The sequence below is a fragment of the Sarcophilus harrisii genome, chromosome 5, assembly GCF_902635505.1.
Source record: "Sarcophilus harrisii chromosome 5, mSarHar1.11, whole genome shotgun sequence".
Classification (NCBI taxonomy): Eukaryota; Metazoa; Chordata; class Mammalia; order Dasyuromorphia; family Dasyuridae; genus Sarcophilus; species Sarcophilus harrisii.
This window is the reverse complement of record NC_045430.1, coordinates 147,536,089-147,554,671: the sequence shown is the minus strand read 5'-3', so window position 1 is coordinate 147,554,671 and position 18,583 is coordinate 147,536,089. Positions and strand designations below refer to the sequence as shown.

Below are 18,583 nucleotides of genomic sequence, written 5' to 3'. Positions count from 1 at the left end.
TAAAAAAAAATATAAAGACAAGTCTTTATATTTATTTACTCCTAGGAATCTCTGTCATTTTCTTGTTTTTGTTAATGACCATTTCTGTATTGGTTTCATACTGAATACTGAGTTACTCAAATGTAATTTGTATCATTTCGTGTTAAACTTGTGTGATGACTATCACACAATTGGGTATAAGTTGAAAAATACACAAAAGCCACTAGCTTGCCATCATATGGAACATATTCTTTTCAGAAATGAAACTGTGTTTAATGAAGAAAGTTTATTTGGAGAAATTTCGGGTGAATGTACTCATGAGGGTCAGAAATATTCCTTCCAACCTGAACCTTGTGTCACTGGGCAAGATAAGAATGGGTTCACTGAATGCAAGAATTGTTTATTTTGATCATAAATATTACATTTCATTCAATATATTTCATTATTGTTAATAGTAGCAGTTCTTACTAAAGTAATCATAGAATTAACCATTGATATAGCAACTAGAGTCAAAGGCTTGACCTACAAAATGACAAAATAGCTGCTCTCTGATTAGCCGTCAGTCATTCAGTGAAGTGGAAAAACTATTGTCAGACCAGTTATAATATCTTAGCATTTTTCATAGCATAGGATCATATATCCAGAGTTAGAATGGGCTTTAAAGGCTAGCTTATATACCCCTCCTCTTTTCACATATGACAAAATTGAAAGGTGACCTGAGATATTAATGAGTCAGAGCAGGGGGCTGCTTTTTACCAAGTGATATCCTTAGATTTAGGGACAGATACACTAGCACTTTACTGTCCTGTGCTGTTGTCCTCTTAAGTACTGTAAAATAAAGAAAAATCATTTTGCTCTTTAGTCCATTTATGCTTATCATGTAGAAAGAAACAACCTACAGAAATTGGGTGTAAAATTTACTCTTAAGTCATTCTTTAATTACCCTACAAAATATTACTTATCAAGTAACTCTGATAACTTGGAAAAAATTTTATGCTGTGTAGATGAATTCAGGCTTTGGAAGAATCACACCTAATCAAAATGTGACTGGGGAGCAAAAGAGCATGAAAAGTGACATTATAGGGTACAAACATCTCTCTATATATACTTCTCTAAGGTTAATGACCTTACCATGAGCAATAAATTCTTTAGATTCAGATAGATATAAATCTTCATGTTTTATATGAAGACTATTTGGGGATATTAAAGCTCATGCATTTTGTAGCAAAGAACTCTATATAAATTGATCTTAGTATATATATATATATATATATATATATATAATATTGTTCAAAATTCATTTTGATAGGCCCTTTAGTTGCCATATTGTCAGAGAAGTAGAATTACTAATTTTTTAGGGTAGTGTTATGTTGATATTTTTGGTGAAAATGAATTGAACATTTATAATTGCCAATTTCAGATGTAATTGATTAGTTATCTGACTACAAGTTAGATAGTTTGTGAGTTAAGCATGCCCCGTGTTTCTGATATTGTTTTCTTCATTTCTCCCAATTATCCCATTTGATAATTATTTCAGAATGCTAAGTGGAGGAAAAGGAAGAAGTGAAAGAAAAATAAATTATCTCACATCTGTAGTCACACTAGTATTTAAAAAAAAGGTGTTGACCAATCAATACTGCTCAGTTTTTGATTGTCTGTGGTACTCTATTCTCCTTGTTGTGTGCATGTAATTTAGGAGTCAGCAGTGTGACTTCATAAGTAGAGGCTACTGCTGAGGAGATGGAATCATGAGTGACACAATTCTGTGTGTTTGTGAATCTCTTATGCTCTTTTTTTGCGTTTATTGATAGTTGCCAGAGTGATCCTTCTATAAACTTCCATTTTATTTAATCACATAAAAATAATAATTATACTTATCTTTACTTCCAAGAACTCATATTCCAAAGACTTTAAAAAAAATTCTTGTACTTGTTCAGGTTTTAGTAATAGAAAAAGAAAGCTGCTGGTATACAGTTATTTCATATATTCTTCATTGTGCTCAAAGATCCACGATTTCCCTCAATGTATATTCTTCCTTTACCCACAAAAATTGCAACCTCTTTTTGCTTTGTTAGATAGTGAGCTATAGAGATGAAAAAAAATTCATCACCCATCAACAAATCTTATAACACCTTGTATTTATATAGAGCTTCATATTTTGCAAAATGCTTTATATGTTACCTCATTTCCCCTCACAACAATCCTGACAGGTAGCTGCTGTTATTTTTCCCCCCTTGTACAGATATGGAAATTGAGGCTTGAGAGAGTTTAGTGAAATTCTCAGGATCATAAACTAATGAACTTCTGAGGGAAATTTTGAACTGAGGTTTTCCTGACTCCAAGCCTAACACCTTTTATCTGTTATGCCACCAAGCAATGAGACTTTAACAAAGAATCTCTCACTGTCCAAATTCTGGTTCCTTTCCACCATAGAAGGAACTATCAGAGCTTCTATTTGAGGCTGGCTGAGCTAAAATTTACATCAGCACCCTACCATGAGAAGCTATCAAAAAATGTATCAAAGGACATTAGTGGAGGAAAGTAAGATAGACACATGTTATAGAAATTATAAGAATTCCCTATCATCTTTTTTGTTAGCAATGATCCTCTTTATGCTTTAAGACCAAGAATTTACTATAAAACATCTTGTATTTGAATGAGAAATGTTTATTCAAAACCTTTTAAGTCAGAATTCCCGACTGACAAATTGTGAGGAATGAATGAATTGTAGCAATTTTTATACCATTTGCAGTAATCCCTGGTCATTTTAAGCAATTGTGATGATGCATCCCTCTCAAAGAAGAAGAGTTCTGGATCATGTTAGCCACTTGCGGTATATCAGCTATTGCTATATGTAGTATATGACCTGCTTTTATTATGATTGGAAGAATCTGAGTTACATACACTGTCCCAAAATTCTTGGTGCCAGTTTAAACTCTAATATCACTCTGAAAAGGAAGAATATTCTGACAGTAAAAATTATGGAATAGCTTTGGCAAGCCTTTTGAAACAAGTCAGCATCTTATCAGTATGAGATAGTGTTAGCTATTCTTTCATGAAATGGGGGAGAATTAAAGATAGGACTTTTCTAGGACTTTTTACATTAAAAATATTCATCCTATATCCCAATATGCTGTTTGAATTCATTCACTTTATTTTCTATATGTAGTCCTTTTTACATCATTCCCCTATGCTACCCAATAGGTTTCACTAACACCAATATAGCCAGCAAGGGACCTGAGAAAATGACCACTATGCCTGAGTACTGTGTTCTTATCGCTATATTTCTCCCAGGGTAACATGGAATAGTTCTGTCTCCCTAAGCCTGGCTATAAATTTTTTAAAGGAAAAAGACGATAGGGAAAATGATTAAATATATCTCAAATAATTCTTTCTCTCCATATTCTTTTCTGTTTCTTTTCACATTCCTTTCTTTTTCTTCATTACTCATTTTTCTCTCTCTTTCTCTGTGACCTTTGCTATTTATCTCTAATCTTTGTGTATTCCTTTCTTTAGACCACTGCTGGCCTTAATACAACAACAGCTTCTGTCCTTCAGTTTTCTATTGGTAAGTACTTATGTAAATTCAGTTTTTGAAAACATTTTTTGTTTTAATCTTTTGATCATAATGGAGAGAAATCATGCAAAATACTAATAATAGTTGTTTGTCTTTCACTCTCGAAGAGGACCAGTGACATTGTGAGAGAGGGGTTGAAGCATAAGCAGTGAAACTTTATTAATTAAAATCAAATTGTGGATATTTATTACAAACTGACATTTCTTGGTAAAAACTGAGTAAAAGATGGTGCAGGTAATATTAAATACCATATAATCTGAATACACTTAGTGATATTTTTTGGTCAACTAAAATATAATTACCTTCCTAGCTGTTTTGTTTAGGCTAATACTTAATTATTTTATATTCCTAATACATATAGTCACAAGGATTGGGAGAGAGATATGCTAGGAGGTAGAGAGAAGACAATTTAAATTTACTTCATGGCCATTATTAACAAAGTCTATAATTCACCTATGGTTAATTAAGTGATGACTATATTATAGTGTTTCATGTAATTATTTGATCAATTTTTTGTGAAAAATGCTTCCCTGATTGATTTAGAAACTCCTTCATGAACTAAGAGGAATCATTTTAGAAATTACATTTTAAGTAATTTAATTATGTCTTTTCATTTGAATTTATTTTAAAATGTATTTTATTTTATGGCTTTTATTTTTATATCATTTAAATTTCTCCCTGTATTCCTCTTTTTTCCTCTTCCCTCTAAGAAATAATTTTTATGAAAAAGAGGAAAAGAAAAAAATGAGTAAAGCCAATCAATACAGTGAAAAAAAATACTGACATTATATACAGTTTTTCCTAATCCTGCTACCCCATCCCTATCCCAGCAAAAGAGTAAAGGGAAGTATCTTCTCATACCTCTTTTTTGAGAGTAGTCTTTTTTTATTCTTTGCAACATTCATTTTCAGTTGTTAGAAGTGGTTATTGGTTTTATTAAAATTGTTATAGTCATTATATATATTATTTTCTAGGATCTGTGTAATCCATTTACATCAGTTTATGTAGGTCTTTCTGTGAGTTCTATGTATTCATCTGTAGCAAAATTTCATTACATTCCATTACAAATTGTTACAATTTGTCTATCAAATCCTCAATCCATTGGCATTCCCTTTATTTCCATTCCCATTTACTATCACAAAAAGTGATCTGTATTTTTGTGTACAGACAGTTTTCTTTTTACCTGTAACTTCCTTGGAGTATTGTCTAGAGACATAGAATCTCTGAGTCAAAAGGTATGGCACTTTGGCTGCTTTATTTGAAGAATTCTAAATTGTTTTCTAAAATAGTTATGCTAACTCGCACTTCCACCAACAATACATTTGTTTTCCTGTCTTTCCACAGTCCTTACAATATTATCTATGTCTTTTGCCATCTTTGCCAATTTACTAGGTGTGATATGAAACCTCAGGGTTGTCTGGATTAAAATTTCTCTATTACTGATTTTAAGCATTTCTTTTATGTAATTCATCTTTATTGTTTTATTAAATTAATTAATTCATTATTAAATAATTATTTCTTCTTTCTCAAACATCTCTGTAAAATCTGGATTGCTGAAAGGGATTATCTATATCAGTGAAACCATGGATCCACCGGAGCACTTCTCAGTGATTTTATAGGAACTTACAATTATTAATTTCCATATCTTTGTTATTTATACCACAGTGTTTTGAAGACCTATCAAAGTAATGAGAAACTTTTGAATCCACTCGACTTCTAAGTTGGTATTATTCAGAAGATGGGATATCTAGGAGAAACTTCTAGATCACTTTTTCTATAGCTCTGATATTTAGAGGAAGTATAGATGGATAGAGAATAACTCTAAACCAAAATATTGAGTTTTAGATCTTAAGAATTGGGATGCTATAGTGGGCTACTAGAAGGCCTCAGATGTGGATGGAAATGTCTTATTAAAGCTGAAGAACCTATTTATTTTGCTGAATAGCTTTGTACCAGAGAGTCTATTCCTGAGAGAATAGATGGATTGAGATTGATAAGGGATAGACAGAGATGGCACAAATCTTTAAGTCTGGGGACAGACTTGATTGAAGATTGGGGGTAAGGGAGGCATTATCATTTTATTAAGCTATATGGCAGACAGTTTCATCTAAAATGTTGGTTTAAATCTCAAGGATAAAAGTAAAAATAATTGACACAAGAATGTGGAAAGAAAAATAGATTACGATGACTTTTTTAAAAACCCTACTCTAGTAAGAGCTTCAGAAGAAAAACAGACATTTGTAAAAACAGACATTTGTCTGGGACATTTCTATTAATAAGTCAAAAAAGTAATCTATTATAAGTGATGTATCTTATTAATCTAAGGTTTTCTTGAGAATTGGGTGAGGTATTAGGCTAGACTGATTCTTAGAAAAATTTTAACAGTTCAGATAAAGTGCGTGGGTGAAGAAGAAAATTGAACCATACATTATTATTAGTGAGCTATCTTCTAAATGTACATGATAACCAGTATTTCTCCAGAATGTTTCATTGAACTAAAATGCTCAGAATAGCATTATTTTGCTTATATGTATATTCATTCCAATGAAACTAGACTGATGCAATAACCCAAATTTTAGAGATATTATAATTACATGTATTCATTTATAAACTTTAGAAGCCCTATATGATTATGCCAAATTAGGAAAAATAATTAGTCATTGTTAGGCTTATATTCATCAGCTTAGAAATTTATATAAAAAGCATGTGTAGGAGGATTGGATATAGCCATTCGATTGTTTCTGTTTCCTGGTTTTTTTTCCTATGATTTCAGTTGCGTTGAGAGTGAGGAAATGACTTCAACCTATGCACATAGACAACTATAATTTTAGGGAGTTGCTTAGGAACATCATGACATTAAGTGCTCATTCACATGGCCTATATATGTCAGAATCAACACTTTAACACATATCATCCTAACTCTGATACCATCATTCTATCCATTAATTATATCATTCTGGCTCTCAAAAGAGCCATGTAGAATAATGTATAATCAAAAGCTGAAAGATGTGATATAGATTTAGTAAATTTTGTTATGGAGATAAAGATGATTAGAAAAATGACAATGACCATGATCATATAGTAGCTTACATGTAAATATCATTTTACATATATTATATCACTTAACTTTCCTTGTCTGGAGGTGAGTAACTAAGATAATGAGACACTGGAAATCTAAACATCAAGACCAATGTAAAGGACCTAGGGAAGCTTTTCTTAGAGAAGAGAAAAATTGTGGGGCAGGGATAAGATAAATGTCATTAGTATGAAGGACCCTCATGTGAAAGAAGAGTTTAATATGTTTTTGACTCCCTCCCCTACTCCCCAGCTATCACCCCAATCTTGGCTGAAAGTTCAAAATAGAAACAAGGAAAAGTTATAATGAGAACTGTTATAGCACAGTATAAGGAAAACTGTCCTAACTTTTAGAGATATTCAATATACTGCACTGAGGGTGATTTCCTATTACTGGTAGCCCTTAAACACAAGTTAGATGACCAATCATAAGAGAGGATTCCTGAGCCAAGAAGGGTCAAGTTAAAAGAATTCTGAGATCCATTTTTACTGAGATTCTTTTAATTTGGAACCATTTTAGGTAGATAATATAGGTACCTTTATTCTCATTTTAAAAATAAGTATTTTATTAGAAAGGTTAAATGATTTACACAATCACATAACTTAACTAATATAAATTGATTGGAGTAAGCACACAAATTATAGTAAGCAAAACATGATTATAATATTCACAAGATGACAAAATTTTTACAAGTTAGAAATTGGGCACAGATCTTCTGACTCTAACTTGTACATTTTATTAAATTTTGCTCTGTTGCTAGAAAGGGGAATTCAAAACCAGAGAGGTATTTTAGTGAACTTTAGTGAATTTTAAGTTATCAGGAGAGGAAAATAATTGGAAGATATAAATCTAATACATAATTATTATTTTGAGATCAGCAGAGTAAAAACTGCGGTGATAACATTCTGAGCTTATTAATTCATTGTTCTTAAATCTGGTAAATTCTTAGTCTGTATGCAGTGTTTCTTTGCAACTTATAGAAATAGACTGTATTTTTTTTTTACTTTCTAGGCTTTAACTTCAAGTATCCCAGACACTTAGATATGTTTTTTGGTGGATATGTCATGAAGTAGAATTTCTAAATAGAGAAAAGACTATTGAAACTATGAGAAATTATGGATCTAGAGATAAAATGAATGTGGGTTTTTTTTGCATCTGAAGTGTTTTAGAAAAACTGTTTATTTGTATTCAATTAAAAAATCCCTGATGATACCGAGAATTAATCAGTATATAGTAAATATCTAAAAAGAAAAAATTATAAGGTAAAATAATTTGAAATATTTTTTTGGATTTGAAATGTTATTCTTTCTCACTTTTCCTCTTTTCCCCCTTCCTTTTTCCCTCCTTTTTTCTTCCCCTGCCTCTCCCTTTTCCCTCTTCTCCTTTTCACTCTTCTATTCCCTGACTCCCCTTCCTTCTCTCTCTCCTTCTTCTACTCTCTTCTTTTTATTTTCTCCATTCTCTCCCTTTCCCCTTCTTTCTTCTTTCTGCCTTTCTCTTCCCCTTATCTTTCCCTCCCTTCCTCCTTTCTTTCCTTTTCCCTCTCCTCCCTCCTCTCCCCTTTTATTTTTTCTCTTTCTCCACATACACAAACTTAAGGAAATTGAACTTTCATTTTTAGTTTACTGTATTGAATATCTTGTCTGTTATAAATGATATTTTTCATGCAGTGCTTACAGCAGAAATCAGTTTTCCTCTGAGTCTCATTCACAAGTAATTTAATTATTTAGACCTTGATTCAATTGAGAAAAATTCTCTCAATTCTTTAAATATAGATAATTCAGGGAGAAAGAAGATGAAGAGGAATGTTGACTTCTCCTTGACATAGTGTGAATTACTATCCATTTCCTCTGTGGATCCATAGAAATCTATTTCTAAATTTGATGCTCATTTTTTCAAAACACCAGCTTTCCATGCTGAGCGAGCAGTTCCTTGGGGAGTTCACAATGAAATAGTAAAAATCTCTACTAGAAACATGGAAATCTATCAGTAAGAGGTAGATCAAAACCCCTGGAGGTTTGAGTTTAAACCAAATCTAAATCAAACTGCTGAAGGTTCAGAAATTTTTAATGGCAAAATTAGTTTGAGACATATGTTTTGGGAAGTTAAATAAATATTTTATTTGAACATAAGGTTCTTGAACATAAAATATATCAAAGTAAAATTCCTTTAAATCTAGATCTTATGATCTTCAAAGAGATATATTAACACAAAGTAATTATTGCTCCCAATGATACTAAAAGATAACTATTGAGTTATTAAATCTGAGTGGTTTATCAGAAAAGATGTTGATTTTAGAACCAAGTGGCCTGTGTGACTTTGGGCAAATAAGTTTCCTCTATGAGGAAACTTTCTTTTTTCTTCTGGAAAAAAAAGATGTTGATAACTGTTAAGGTCCTTTTTAGTCTTAAATCTGTGTTTTATAAATAAAAGAATGCAACAATTTAAAATTGAGTATTTATTACTGCATCTTAAAGTAAAACCATTATTCTCTTGCTTTAAGGATTACTTGTAAAAGAGAAAAGAACATGTTATCATTTTGTAATTCTCTATTTTAAGGTAGGAGATAGTGTAAAACTACCTTGCTTTGGAGTTGGAGAACTTGAGTTCAAATTTCATCTCTTGAACTTAGTATTTGTAATGACATTGGACAGATCACTTAACTTCTCAGGGCCTGAGTTTCTATTCTTTAAAATGAGGGACTTGGATTGAATGGGATCTTGTTTTATCCATATGTTAAGTCTGTAATCTATGATGTGAGTAGAAATATCTTCTATGGCTGCAAAATATAATTCTACCATGCTTTAGTAAATGATTTTGTGAATTGCCATGGAATCACCTCGGGTCTGCTAGCTAAAGAAAGGTTTTTTTTAAATCTTTGTTAGACATATTAACTCCACTAAAACAGCCTTGAAGATAAGAGAATCTCTTTGGTGCAATAAGTCATCAAATTTAAATTTTAGTGAAAGATGCTGAATTTTTAAAGGCTCATTATATTCAGTAATATTTTTATTGTTGGTATTCAAATATGGGGCAGCTGGGTGACTCAGTGGAAAGAGTACTGGATTTGGAATTAGGAAGCTTTATTTTAATGAGTTCATTTAAGAGAAAATGATGGTTGAAGCAATGAGAGAGGGGAAAAAAGAATATAAAAAGCAGAGGAATGAAGACTGAAAATAAGGGAATTTTTATATGAACAAGGTAAAAGAACAGTCATCTAAGGTGGGGATGGAGAAAGGAGGACCACAAAAGTTTATTTATTTTTCTCAGTAGTATTTTCCCCAAATACATGTATAAATAGTTTTCAGTATTCATTTTTGTAAGACTTTGTGTTCCAAATTCTTCTCCCTTGCCAAGACAACAATCTGATAGATTAAATATATGCAATCCTTTAAAACATATTTTCATGTTTGTCATATACCACAAAAGTTTAGTATCATAAATGACAAAACAGAAAAAAAAATTTTAAGGAGAGAATGGACAAAATTTTAGATGCTTGGTAAAGAGAGCTCAAATCCTGCTATTTGGATTGATGATAAGGAAGAAATTTTATAGAATTAAATATTATACATTTTCATTTTGATGAGCACAAACTGATGGACATACTGCACCATAAGTTAATCATTAGTAAATCACTCAAAAGTCAAAAATTCCAAGGAAATTGGGAACATAGTTTGAAAGATACACATGTTGAAGAAAAGCTGCTCTCTGAATAAGGGGAAAGTTGTCTATTACTGGAAGTGAAAATGGATGTGGAATAGAATTCTTTGCTTTTTGAAAAATAATTTTAGAGGTTTTTAAGGACTAGCAAGTAAATGGGAAGGATGGGGAGCATGACCATAGTGGTTTATTTTAAATCCTCAAGGTACAATTTGTCACAAATCCAATGATGTAAACTTGATTTGTTTTTTGCTAGGTAAGCACCTGAATGACACAGAATTAAACATAAAATGACTATTCATGTATGCATGATTCAAATGTCAAATATCTAAGACCTAACTGTGAGAAGAGATGTTTACAGAGTTATCAAATTAAATGTCACTAAGCAATTTTTTCTAGATTTATGATTTTACCAATGTAGTGACTCCCTTTAATGATACATGTGTCAACCTATTTGTGATCTTATACTTCTAATAGTAATAATAATTAGCATTTCTATAGCACCTTAACGTTTGCAGAGAATTTTACAAATATTATCTCATTTTGGCCTCACACCTACTCTGAGAGGTAGGTATTATTATAATCCGTATTTACATATGAAGAACTTGAGTCAGACAGAGGTTAAGTGACTTCACCAGGCTTATATAGCTAGTAAATGGGTATGGTCAAATTAAATTCAGGTCTTGATAACTATAGATCTAGCACTATAACCAATGAGCCATCTCATTGCCTTTTGCTATCCAGCTCTTGTCTATATCCTTCTGTAAATAATGTACAATGAAAAAAATTTATAAATGCTAAACATTTTATAGCTTCTTATCTTAAGAAAGCCAACAAATGTGAAAATAACCTCACTACTGCTGCCTTGCTTTAAAAAAAAATAGGATGAATAGTAATTGCCTTGGAAAACTGGAATTTATAGCACATACGATGTTACTTTAAAATGAAAATGGAAGTATGTTTTGGTATAGAGATGTTATTTTATGGTTTTTGCAGTTCTGCTCCATTTGAATTCTTTAAACCCTTGAAATCAATTTATAATGAAAGGTTGAAACTGAGGTTTCATTATTGTACAATGATCCTCTTTTGTAAAAACATTACCTATAATTCTTTTTCTTTAGTTATGAATTTGCCAAATATTCCCAATGGACTTTTCCCCCCGATAGGAATTATGTATTGCTGTAAGGCATAAACAGCAAATTGCCATATGCAAATGTTACAAATTGGTATTTTGATTGATAATTTGGACTAATGAAAAACTGTGCTTATATTGCCTCCTTTAAATGGCCAATTCTTATTAAGGTAACAGTGATTTGTTTCAAGTATTCTGATCATATTTTATAGCCTACTCTAAAGTTGAATTCATTTGCTATTGATAAATGAAAGAATCATCTTCAGATTTTCTCTCAGGTGAAATGAAGTTATTCTTCATTAAAGTGTGGTATCTTTGGGCTCCTTTCAGCTAGATTTCCCCACTTGTCACATGGGACTGAGAGGCAACCTGAAACTGCAAAGCCATGCTGCCACAAGGCATTATCATGATTCAGTAACCAATTTTTCCCCCCATTTCTCACCCATGAACTCAAATTGCTGCCTTGTAGTTATATTCTCTGCATTTCAACAAAGAACAACATGGTATCTCTGTGTGCTCTGTGACTGACCATTTTTGCATATGGGGGTGAAGCAGTCATATACTGAAACTATAGTATTTGCACCTTCAAAATGATTTTACCCACAAAGAATAAAAGGAAATGTTAATAGCTTTTGAAAGAGGCTAAGTAAATACTAAGACCTGTTTATCACAGAGCTGCTAGGAGGTGAGTTTGGAGGGAATTCTGCTGTTAAAAATAACATCTATCTTTGTTTGCCTCTATATATGATCTGATATGGTACTAATGACAGAATTTCCTATTTGACACATTCCTCTCTTTTTGGAGAGTATTTGCCACCAAACACAAGAGAATTCATTCAGAGAAACATCCCCAAATCTATTCAATTCATATACAAATTGCTGCTATCAAAATAAGGAGCTAATTCCCTGGAACAGATTATGCCCCATCTATGAATTCATAGATAATTCCTAGGGAATTCTACTCATAGGATCATATAATCATGAGACTGAGAATGGAAAGGAACTTTACAATCAGTGTATGAGTAAGAGAAGCCTTTGGGACAAATTCTCTTGGACTTCTTTGCTATCTCTTGGACTGTGAAACTGTTAGGCACCTAATTAGATGGCCATTATATTAATTAGCAATCTAATCCAGCCTTCCTTCTTCCTCTACCACTTTATACATAAGTAAATTTGCTTCGAATCATGTTATTATTTGATAGCAAAGCAGGAAAAAGAATCTACATTTACTGATTCACTAACTCATCTTTTTTCTCTATAACTCAGGTCTAAAATTGTCTGTTTTGATGCAATCTTGAGAAAAGAGCAAGAAGAGGGAAATAATGTCAGTCATTCAAAGAAAACAAATCACATTAATAATTTGTTATTTTTCAGTCAGTTAAATCATGCTCAACACTTAATGACCCCATTTAGAGTTTTCTTGCAAAGATATTTGTGTGATTTGACACTTCCTTCTCCAGCTCATTTTACAGATGAAAAAACTGGAACAAACAGGGATAAGTGACTTGCCCCTAAGGTCACAAAGCTAGTAAGTAGCTGAGGCCAGATTTGATCTCAGGAAGATTAATCTTTCTGACTTCAAGTCCAGCAATCTAGCCTTTATGCTACCTAGCCATTAATGATATAATCAATAAATATTTTTTAATTAGCACATGACAGTCATTATTAGGTATAGCATTAGAAGGGTAAAGAATCAAACCTCTCTGTGCAATGCATTTATATTCTAATGGAAGAAATAATATGCACCTGTATTGTATGTGTATATGCATATGTGTGCATCCACATCAAAAATATGTTTATACATATGCATTTTACTTATACCTAAATGTATACATACATGGATTTTTGTACATATATATATATATATATATATATGTGTGTGTATACATATGTATATAAAATCTCCCCTATTAGAAAGTCAGCTTATAGGTGAGACGAATAATTAGCCCAACATAATTTGGTAGAAAAGGCCCTATCATTTGGGGGTTCAGGAAAGGCTTCATGAAGAAGATGGTGGCAAAACTGCACTCATAGTGAAAAGACAGACCTTATGAGGCCAAAGTTAAGGAGGAAGTTATGTCCCAGCCATTCATTCCAGTGCAAAGCTATAGAAATGAGAAAGGAAGGGTCATGCGTGAAGAACAGAAAAGGCCAATTTAGCTGTCTCAGAGCTGGCTTTGGAGCTAGGCTGGAAGGAGGATGGGCAAGGCTCTGAAAGCTAAACATAGCAGTTTATGTTTTAATCTAGAGACAAAAGGTAAGATACTGAAGTTGTTTCAGTAAGACAGGAACATGGTTAGAGCAATGCTTAATTAAGAAAATTACCTTGGAATCAGTATGTAGGATAGACTGGGGTGGCAGGGGGGAAGTGACTTTGAATCAGAGCTGTGGGAATAGTCTAGGGGAGAAATGATGGGGACCTGAACTGAAAGTAACTATGTGAGTAGAACAAAAGGAGATGTTTGAATGCAAAAGGGTATTGTGAGGAAAAATAGCAAAATCTATCAGTGGATTGGATAGTGGTTAGGCAGAGTAGAGAGTCCAGGAAAAAGGCAAGGTTATGAACCTGAGATCTGGGAAGAGGAGTGCCACACGACAAAAAGAATGACGTTTTGAAGAGGAGAGTGTTTAGTGGGAAAGATAATGCCTTTCTAGTTTGGACATATTGAGCTTAAGATATCTTTGAAATATCTAATAAAATAACAATCACATTAAGATCAACAAATATTTATCAGGTGCCTACTATGTGTGAGATACTATCCATGGTGCTGAAAAATCAAAGACCAAAAAAAAAAAAAAAAAAAAAAAAAAAATTGAGTCCATGTCTTCAAAAAGTTTACAGCCACTACATAGAGTGCAATGCATCCACTGTGTAGCATATTGAACTAGAATCATTCTAATGAAATATCAAGCCCAGCTTTCTGTTAGTTAATAAAATAGTGAGGATTACAATTAATGTATTCCTACTTAATAACTGACAATATAGTGCTCTAAGGTTTACATGTTTTGCATGTGTTATCTCACTTTAATCCTTACAACAGCCCTTTGAGGCAGATGTTTAAAAATATTATTATTCCCCCATTTTATAGATAAGAAAACTGAGGCTTGATGAGATTAAGTGATTTCCTTATGGTCACTCTATACTGCCTCTTCACTGCACATATTAAAACATAATATGGCTGACTAGGGAATTAGCCTTGAAGTAAGAAAGACCTGAATTTAAGTCCTGCCTCTGAAACATACAAATTATGTGCTCCTAGGAAAATCTCTCAACTTCTCAGTAACTCAGTCTCAACCCCTCATACAATGTTACAGAGCAGATTCTTATATACCTTGGTGAGGGCTTTCCTCATCAAGAATTCTCCATGCCAATGAAATAATAGATCTGTGCCAAAAATTTTTATAATTGTCATATCTGTCTTCTATACCAATACTTTTAGGCTGTCTTGCCCAGCTCTTTATTGAAGATTAGCATAAGAACAATTCAGTCCTCCATCTTCTGAAGGAGCACATAATATTCCATTAAAGTAGACAAGCTTTGTTTTTTTTTTTTAATTTCTCAAGAGCATTCTCTAATCCCTTTCCTACTTCTACCTTCTCTTCTCCCATTTCCTACCACCTTAAGTTAAATACTTTGCCCCCCATTTAAAGACCTTGAAAATATGGAAGGATCTTTGAATCCTCTGAGAATTTTGAAACTATAGTAAATGGAAGTTCTAAGTTGGCTGATAGCCTGCATCTTCTAAGTTTATGATCTTTATATATCATATTCTGTTTGTCTTTTCTTGTACTTCGAACACTGTCTGTGTCTCTGAGGTCTAAGAGTTGACTGATGATAGAAGGAATGCTTATGATCCTAGAATTCCCAGCAGGGCTTTTTCCAGGCTCTCTCTGAGTCTTAGGTAGTTATTGGCTCCTCTATTATATCTAGGGACATGATTTCCACGCATGTTTTCCCCTTTCTACAAATTCTACCTGATCAATTTCTTCCTTCTTCAGAGACTCTTGGGGGTAGATTAGGGGGAGAGGGAGAAAGGGGAGTTATTTTTGAAAGATAGCTTTGAAGAAGGAGCTTCCTTCAGGCAACACTTGAATACTTGTGAACCCCCGGGAGGGAAATATCTCCTTGGATTGTTTCTGCTCCAGTTTGTTGAAAAGAGGCCTGTGCTTAGTACAAAAGGATACCTTCAAATCAAGGTAAAAATAAAGCATTCATTTCTATAAAACTTTTAGATTTCATTCCTTAATTATTTCCCATTATTAATAGAGAGGATCAGAAGCAGATATTTGAATAATAACAATCCCATGGTACATTGAACATAGTCTTTGTGGGACTCAGTTTCTTTATCTGAAAAAAAGAAGAAACTGGATTAATTTTAAAGAGCTTTTCTAGTTCTGCAATCATAGGATATGATTATTTTAGTGGACAGGAAGAAGAAGTAAATATTAAATTCTCAGTACACATTTTATTTGTTAGTTTCAGATTCATACCTTTGATTTCATGTTCACTAAAATGTCTTCAACTTATTTCTTTCTTCACATGTAAAATTTTAGGGAGGGGAAAATTCTGTTTGTGTGCATTGAGAAACTTCTGGTCTAATGCATTTATTTTCATTGAATTCCATAATGGATATTATGGTTAAATATTCAACTGCATAATTATCCAATGAGCAGATTTTCAGTATACTTAATCTTGAATTCATTTGATTACCACATATTTAGGAAGCATTCATTTGTGTGTGGATTCTTGACTTTATGCACCATAATAACTCTAAAGGATTGTCATGATGGAGTCTGCTTAGAGGTATTTCAATTAAGGAGTCATTGGCATAATAGGCCTTCCTGCTTGAACTCCTGAGGTTCATAAGGATCAAAGTAGATGCCACTCAGGTTCATCTCCTATATATTGCACAAATCAGCAAGACATTCTTGACTTAAATAAACAAACTCTTTTAAGTGATTTTTCTCCTAATTCAATTTTATAAAGTAATTGTGATTCAATTCCAACAAAAAGGTTTTGATAGTTGAAGAAAAGCATGAAATTCATCTTGAAAGTACAAATATTAAATTTCTACTTGTTGTCTTATTGTCAAAAAGTTTTTGTTAATCAACAAGTGATTTACAATATTATGTTAGGCAGTGTTCAAAATGAATTAAAATGAAACATGTCTCCTAGGAACTTGCAATTTAAATTTCATCAACATGAAAACAGTAGAATGAAAATGGCAAATGAATAATTAATTATATAGTAACATGTATGTTTTATTATTATTATTCAATTTATTATTATTACAAAATTAATCCTTATATTAGGATCACAAGATCATAGATTTAGAGGTAGAAGGGATCTCAGAAGCAATTAGTTCAACCTCATATTACAAATGAAGAAATAAAGGTTTTAAATGGTGAAGTACTATGACCAAGGTCATATTCCTGGGACAAGACTCTAACCTACTATGATTGTATTCTATATTTTCTGTGGATATGTTCTGTGAGCATGTGGATAAAATAACTACTTTTGTAATCCAATAAAAATAAATAGTATTAATTCCTTTCTTCTCCAGGCTCATCCACTTCAGTGGCAGATAAGATGATGAGAATAATATGGATCTCATTTTCCCAAAAGATTTTTATTCATCTATTAGGCCTTTGTTTTTTGAAAGCTTTTCGATACATAAGCTTGTCATGTGTGACTATTTATTATAACAAATTCTTAAGTTGTGATGGATCAATGATATGTCCAAGTAATGGAAATGATGATGTTGGTTGTTCTTGCTATTATTTGGAGTCAAAGAAGAAAGTGTGGCATAATGGAAAGAATATTAAACTTGTATTCCATACCCTGCCACATACTACATGTGTCGCCTTTAGAAAGTCAGTTGTGAAGGCAGGAGGAAGGAGAGAAAATTAAATTTTGTCCATTGAAAAATATTAATTCTCAAAAAGTCATTTCACCTCTCTGGGCTATTTTTCGTATTCTGTTCAGGTTGCACTGATAGTCCATCTCTATAGTTTCTTTCAATGGTAAATTGACATTATGTGTCATGTGACATTGTGCTAATGAAATTTAATATTATTTTCTTAGGTCACTCTACCCTGAATGGAGTTTCACAGGCATTTTCTCTACTTGTAAAGTTTTGTCCATATTCTCCTTATGACTTCACCTATTTTATTAGAAGGCACATTGTATAGGAATCATTGTATATATCTGTAAGCACTGAGCAAGGCCAATTATCTTGCATGCTTTCATTTAACAAACAATGGATAGTAATTTATGCAAAACAATGTTCATTATTCTCTTGGTATTTTTAAGCATCCCTGAGGTTTTTTCAAAATTTTCCTAATATTAAAATTGTTTTCATTCCTTTACCACATATTAATTGACAGAGTATTTTATCTGTTGATAAAAAGGGGAATTGAGAAATTCTAGAAGAGCAATGATAATGAAAATAGGGGCACACTGTTGTGAATCATTAACTAGGAATTAATCCTGACAGAAAAGATGGGTATTAAGGTATTTGCATGTTGCAGTTAATTAAAGCGACTCATAGAGAAAAATTCTAGTTGTCATGTCTTAACACATCTAATTGTAGCAATTTATACTTGTATCTTTTTTTGGCATCAGAAAAAGGTGCCAAAAGTACAAGAACAGATATGCAAATACTTTTCGCAGCTAATACTGGCAGAACTGCTGTGATCCTGCTTCCCTGGATCTGACCTAAGTGACAAGGATTTCTTCTGTCCATTTAATTCTTTTAATTTGATTCCTGGTTAAGCTTCTTATCCTTCTTTTAAGAAGTCTTTAACAGCAAAGAAAAAAGAAATATGGTATTTCCAAACATAAAAAAATCCTACTTTTTATATTGTGATATTTAATATCCTGAAAACAGTCACTGATCACACTTATCTAGCAAGTTCTACAAAAAGTTACATGTAAGACACAATCCTTGCCCTCAAGTAGATTATAATTTTGATGAGAAAAGGCAACATAAACACATTAAAAGCTAAGTAATAATAACAAAAACAGAAAAGCTGCAATAAGATAGCATGTGATTACTAATCACTGAGGAAACAGTAGAATAGTTTAGCTAATAAAAAGTAAATTGGAAAATAGAGAGATTATAACTGGCTGGAGAACCTAGGAAAGCTTCAAGGAAGA

The 18,583-nt window shown here is 32.3% G+C and overlaps 1 protein-coding gene across 4 annotated transcripts in view; it reads left to right on the top strand.

Annotated features, from left to right (window-relative positions):
* The window catches only part of RELN (reelin), a 515,944-nt gene that overhangs the window by 237,425 nt on the left and 259,936 nt on the right, over positions 1-18,583 (top strand). For all 4 annotated transcript variants that reach the window (XM_031938705.1, XM_031938703.1, XM_031938706.1 and 1 more), the window contains exon 8: positions 3,496-3,547. In XM_031938705.1, coding sequence (XP_031794565.1) covers positions 3,496-3,547 — 52 coding nt within the window. The remainder of the gene's footprint in view (positions 1-3,495; positions 3,548-18,583) is intronic.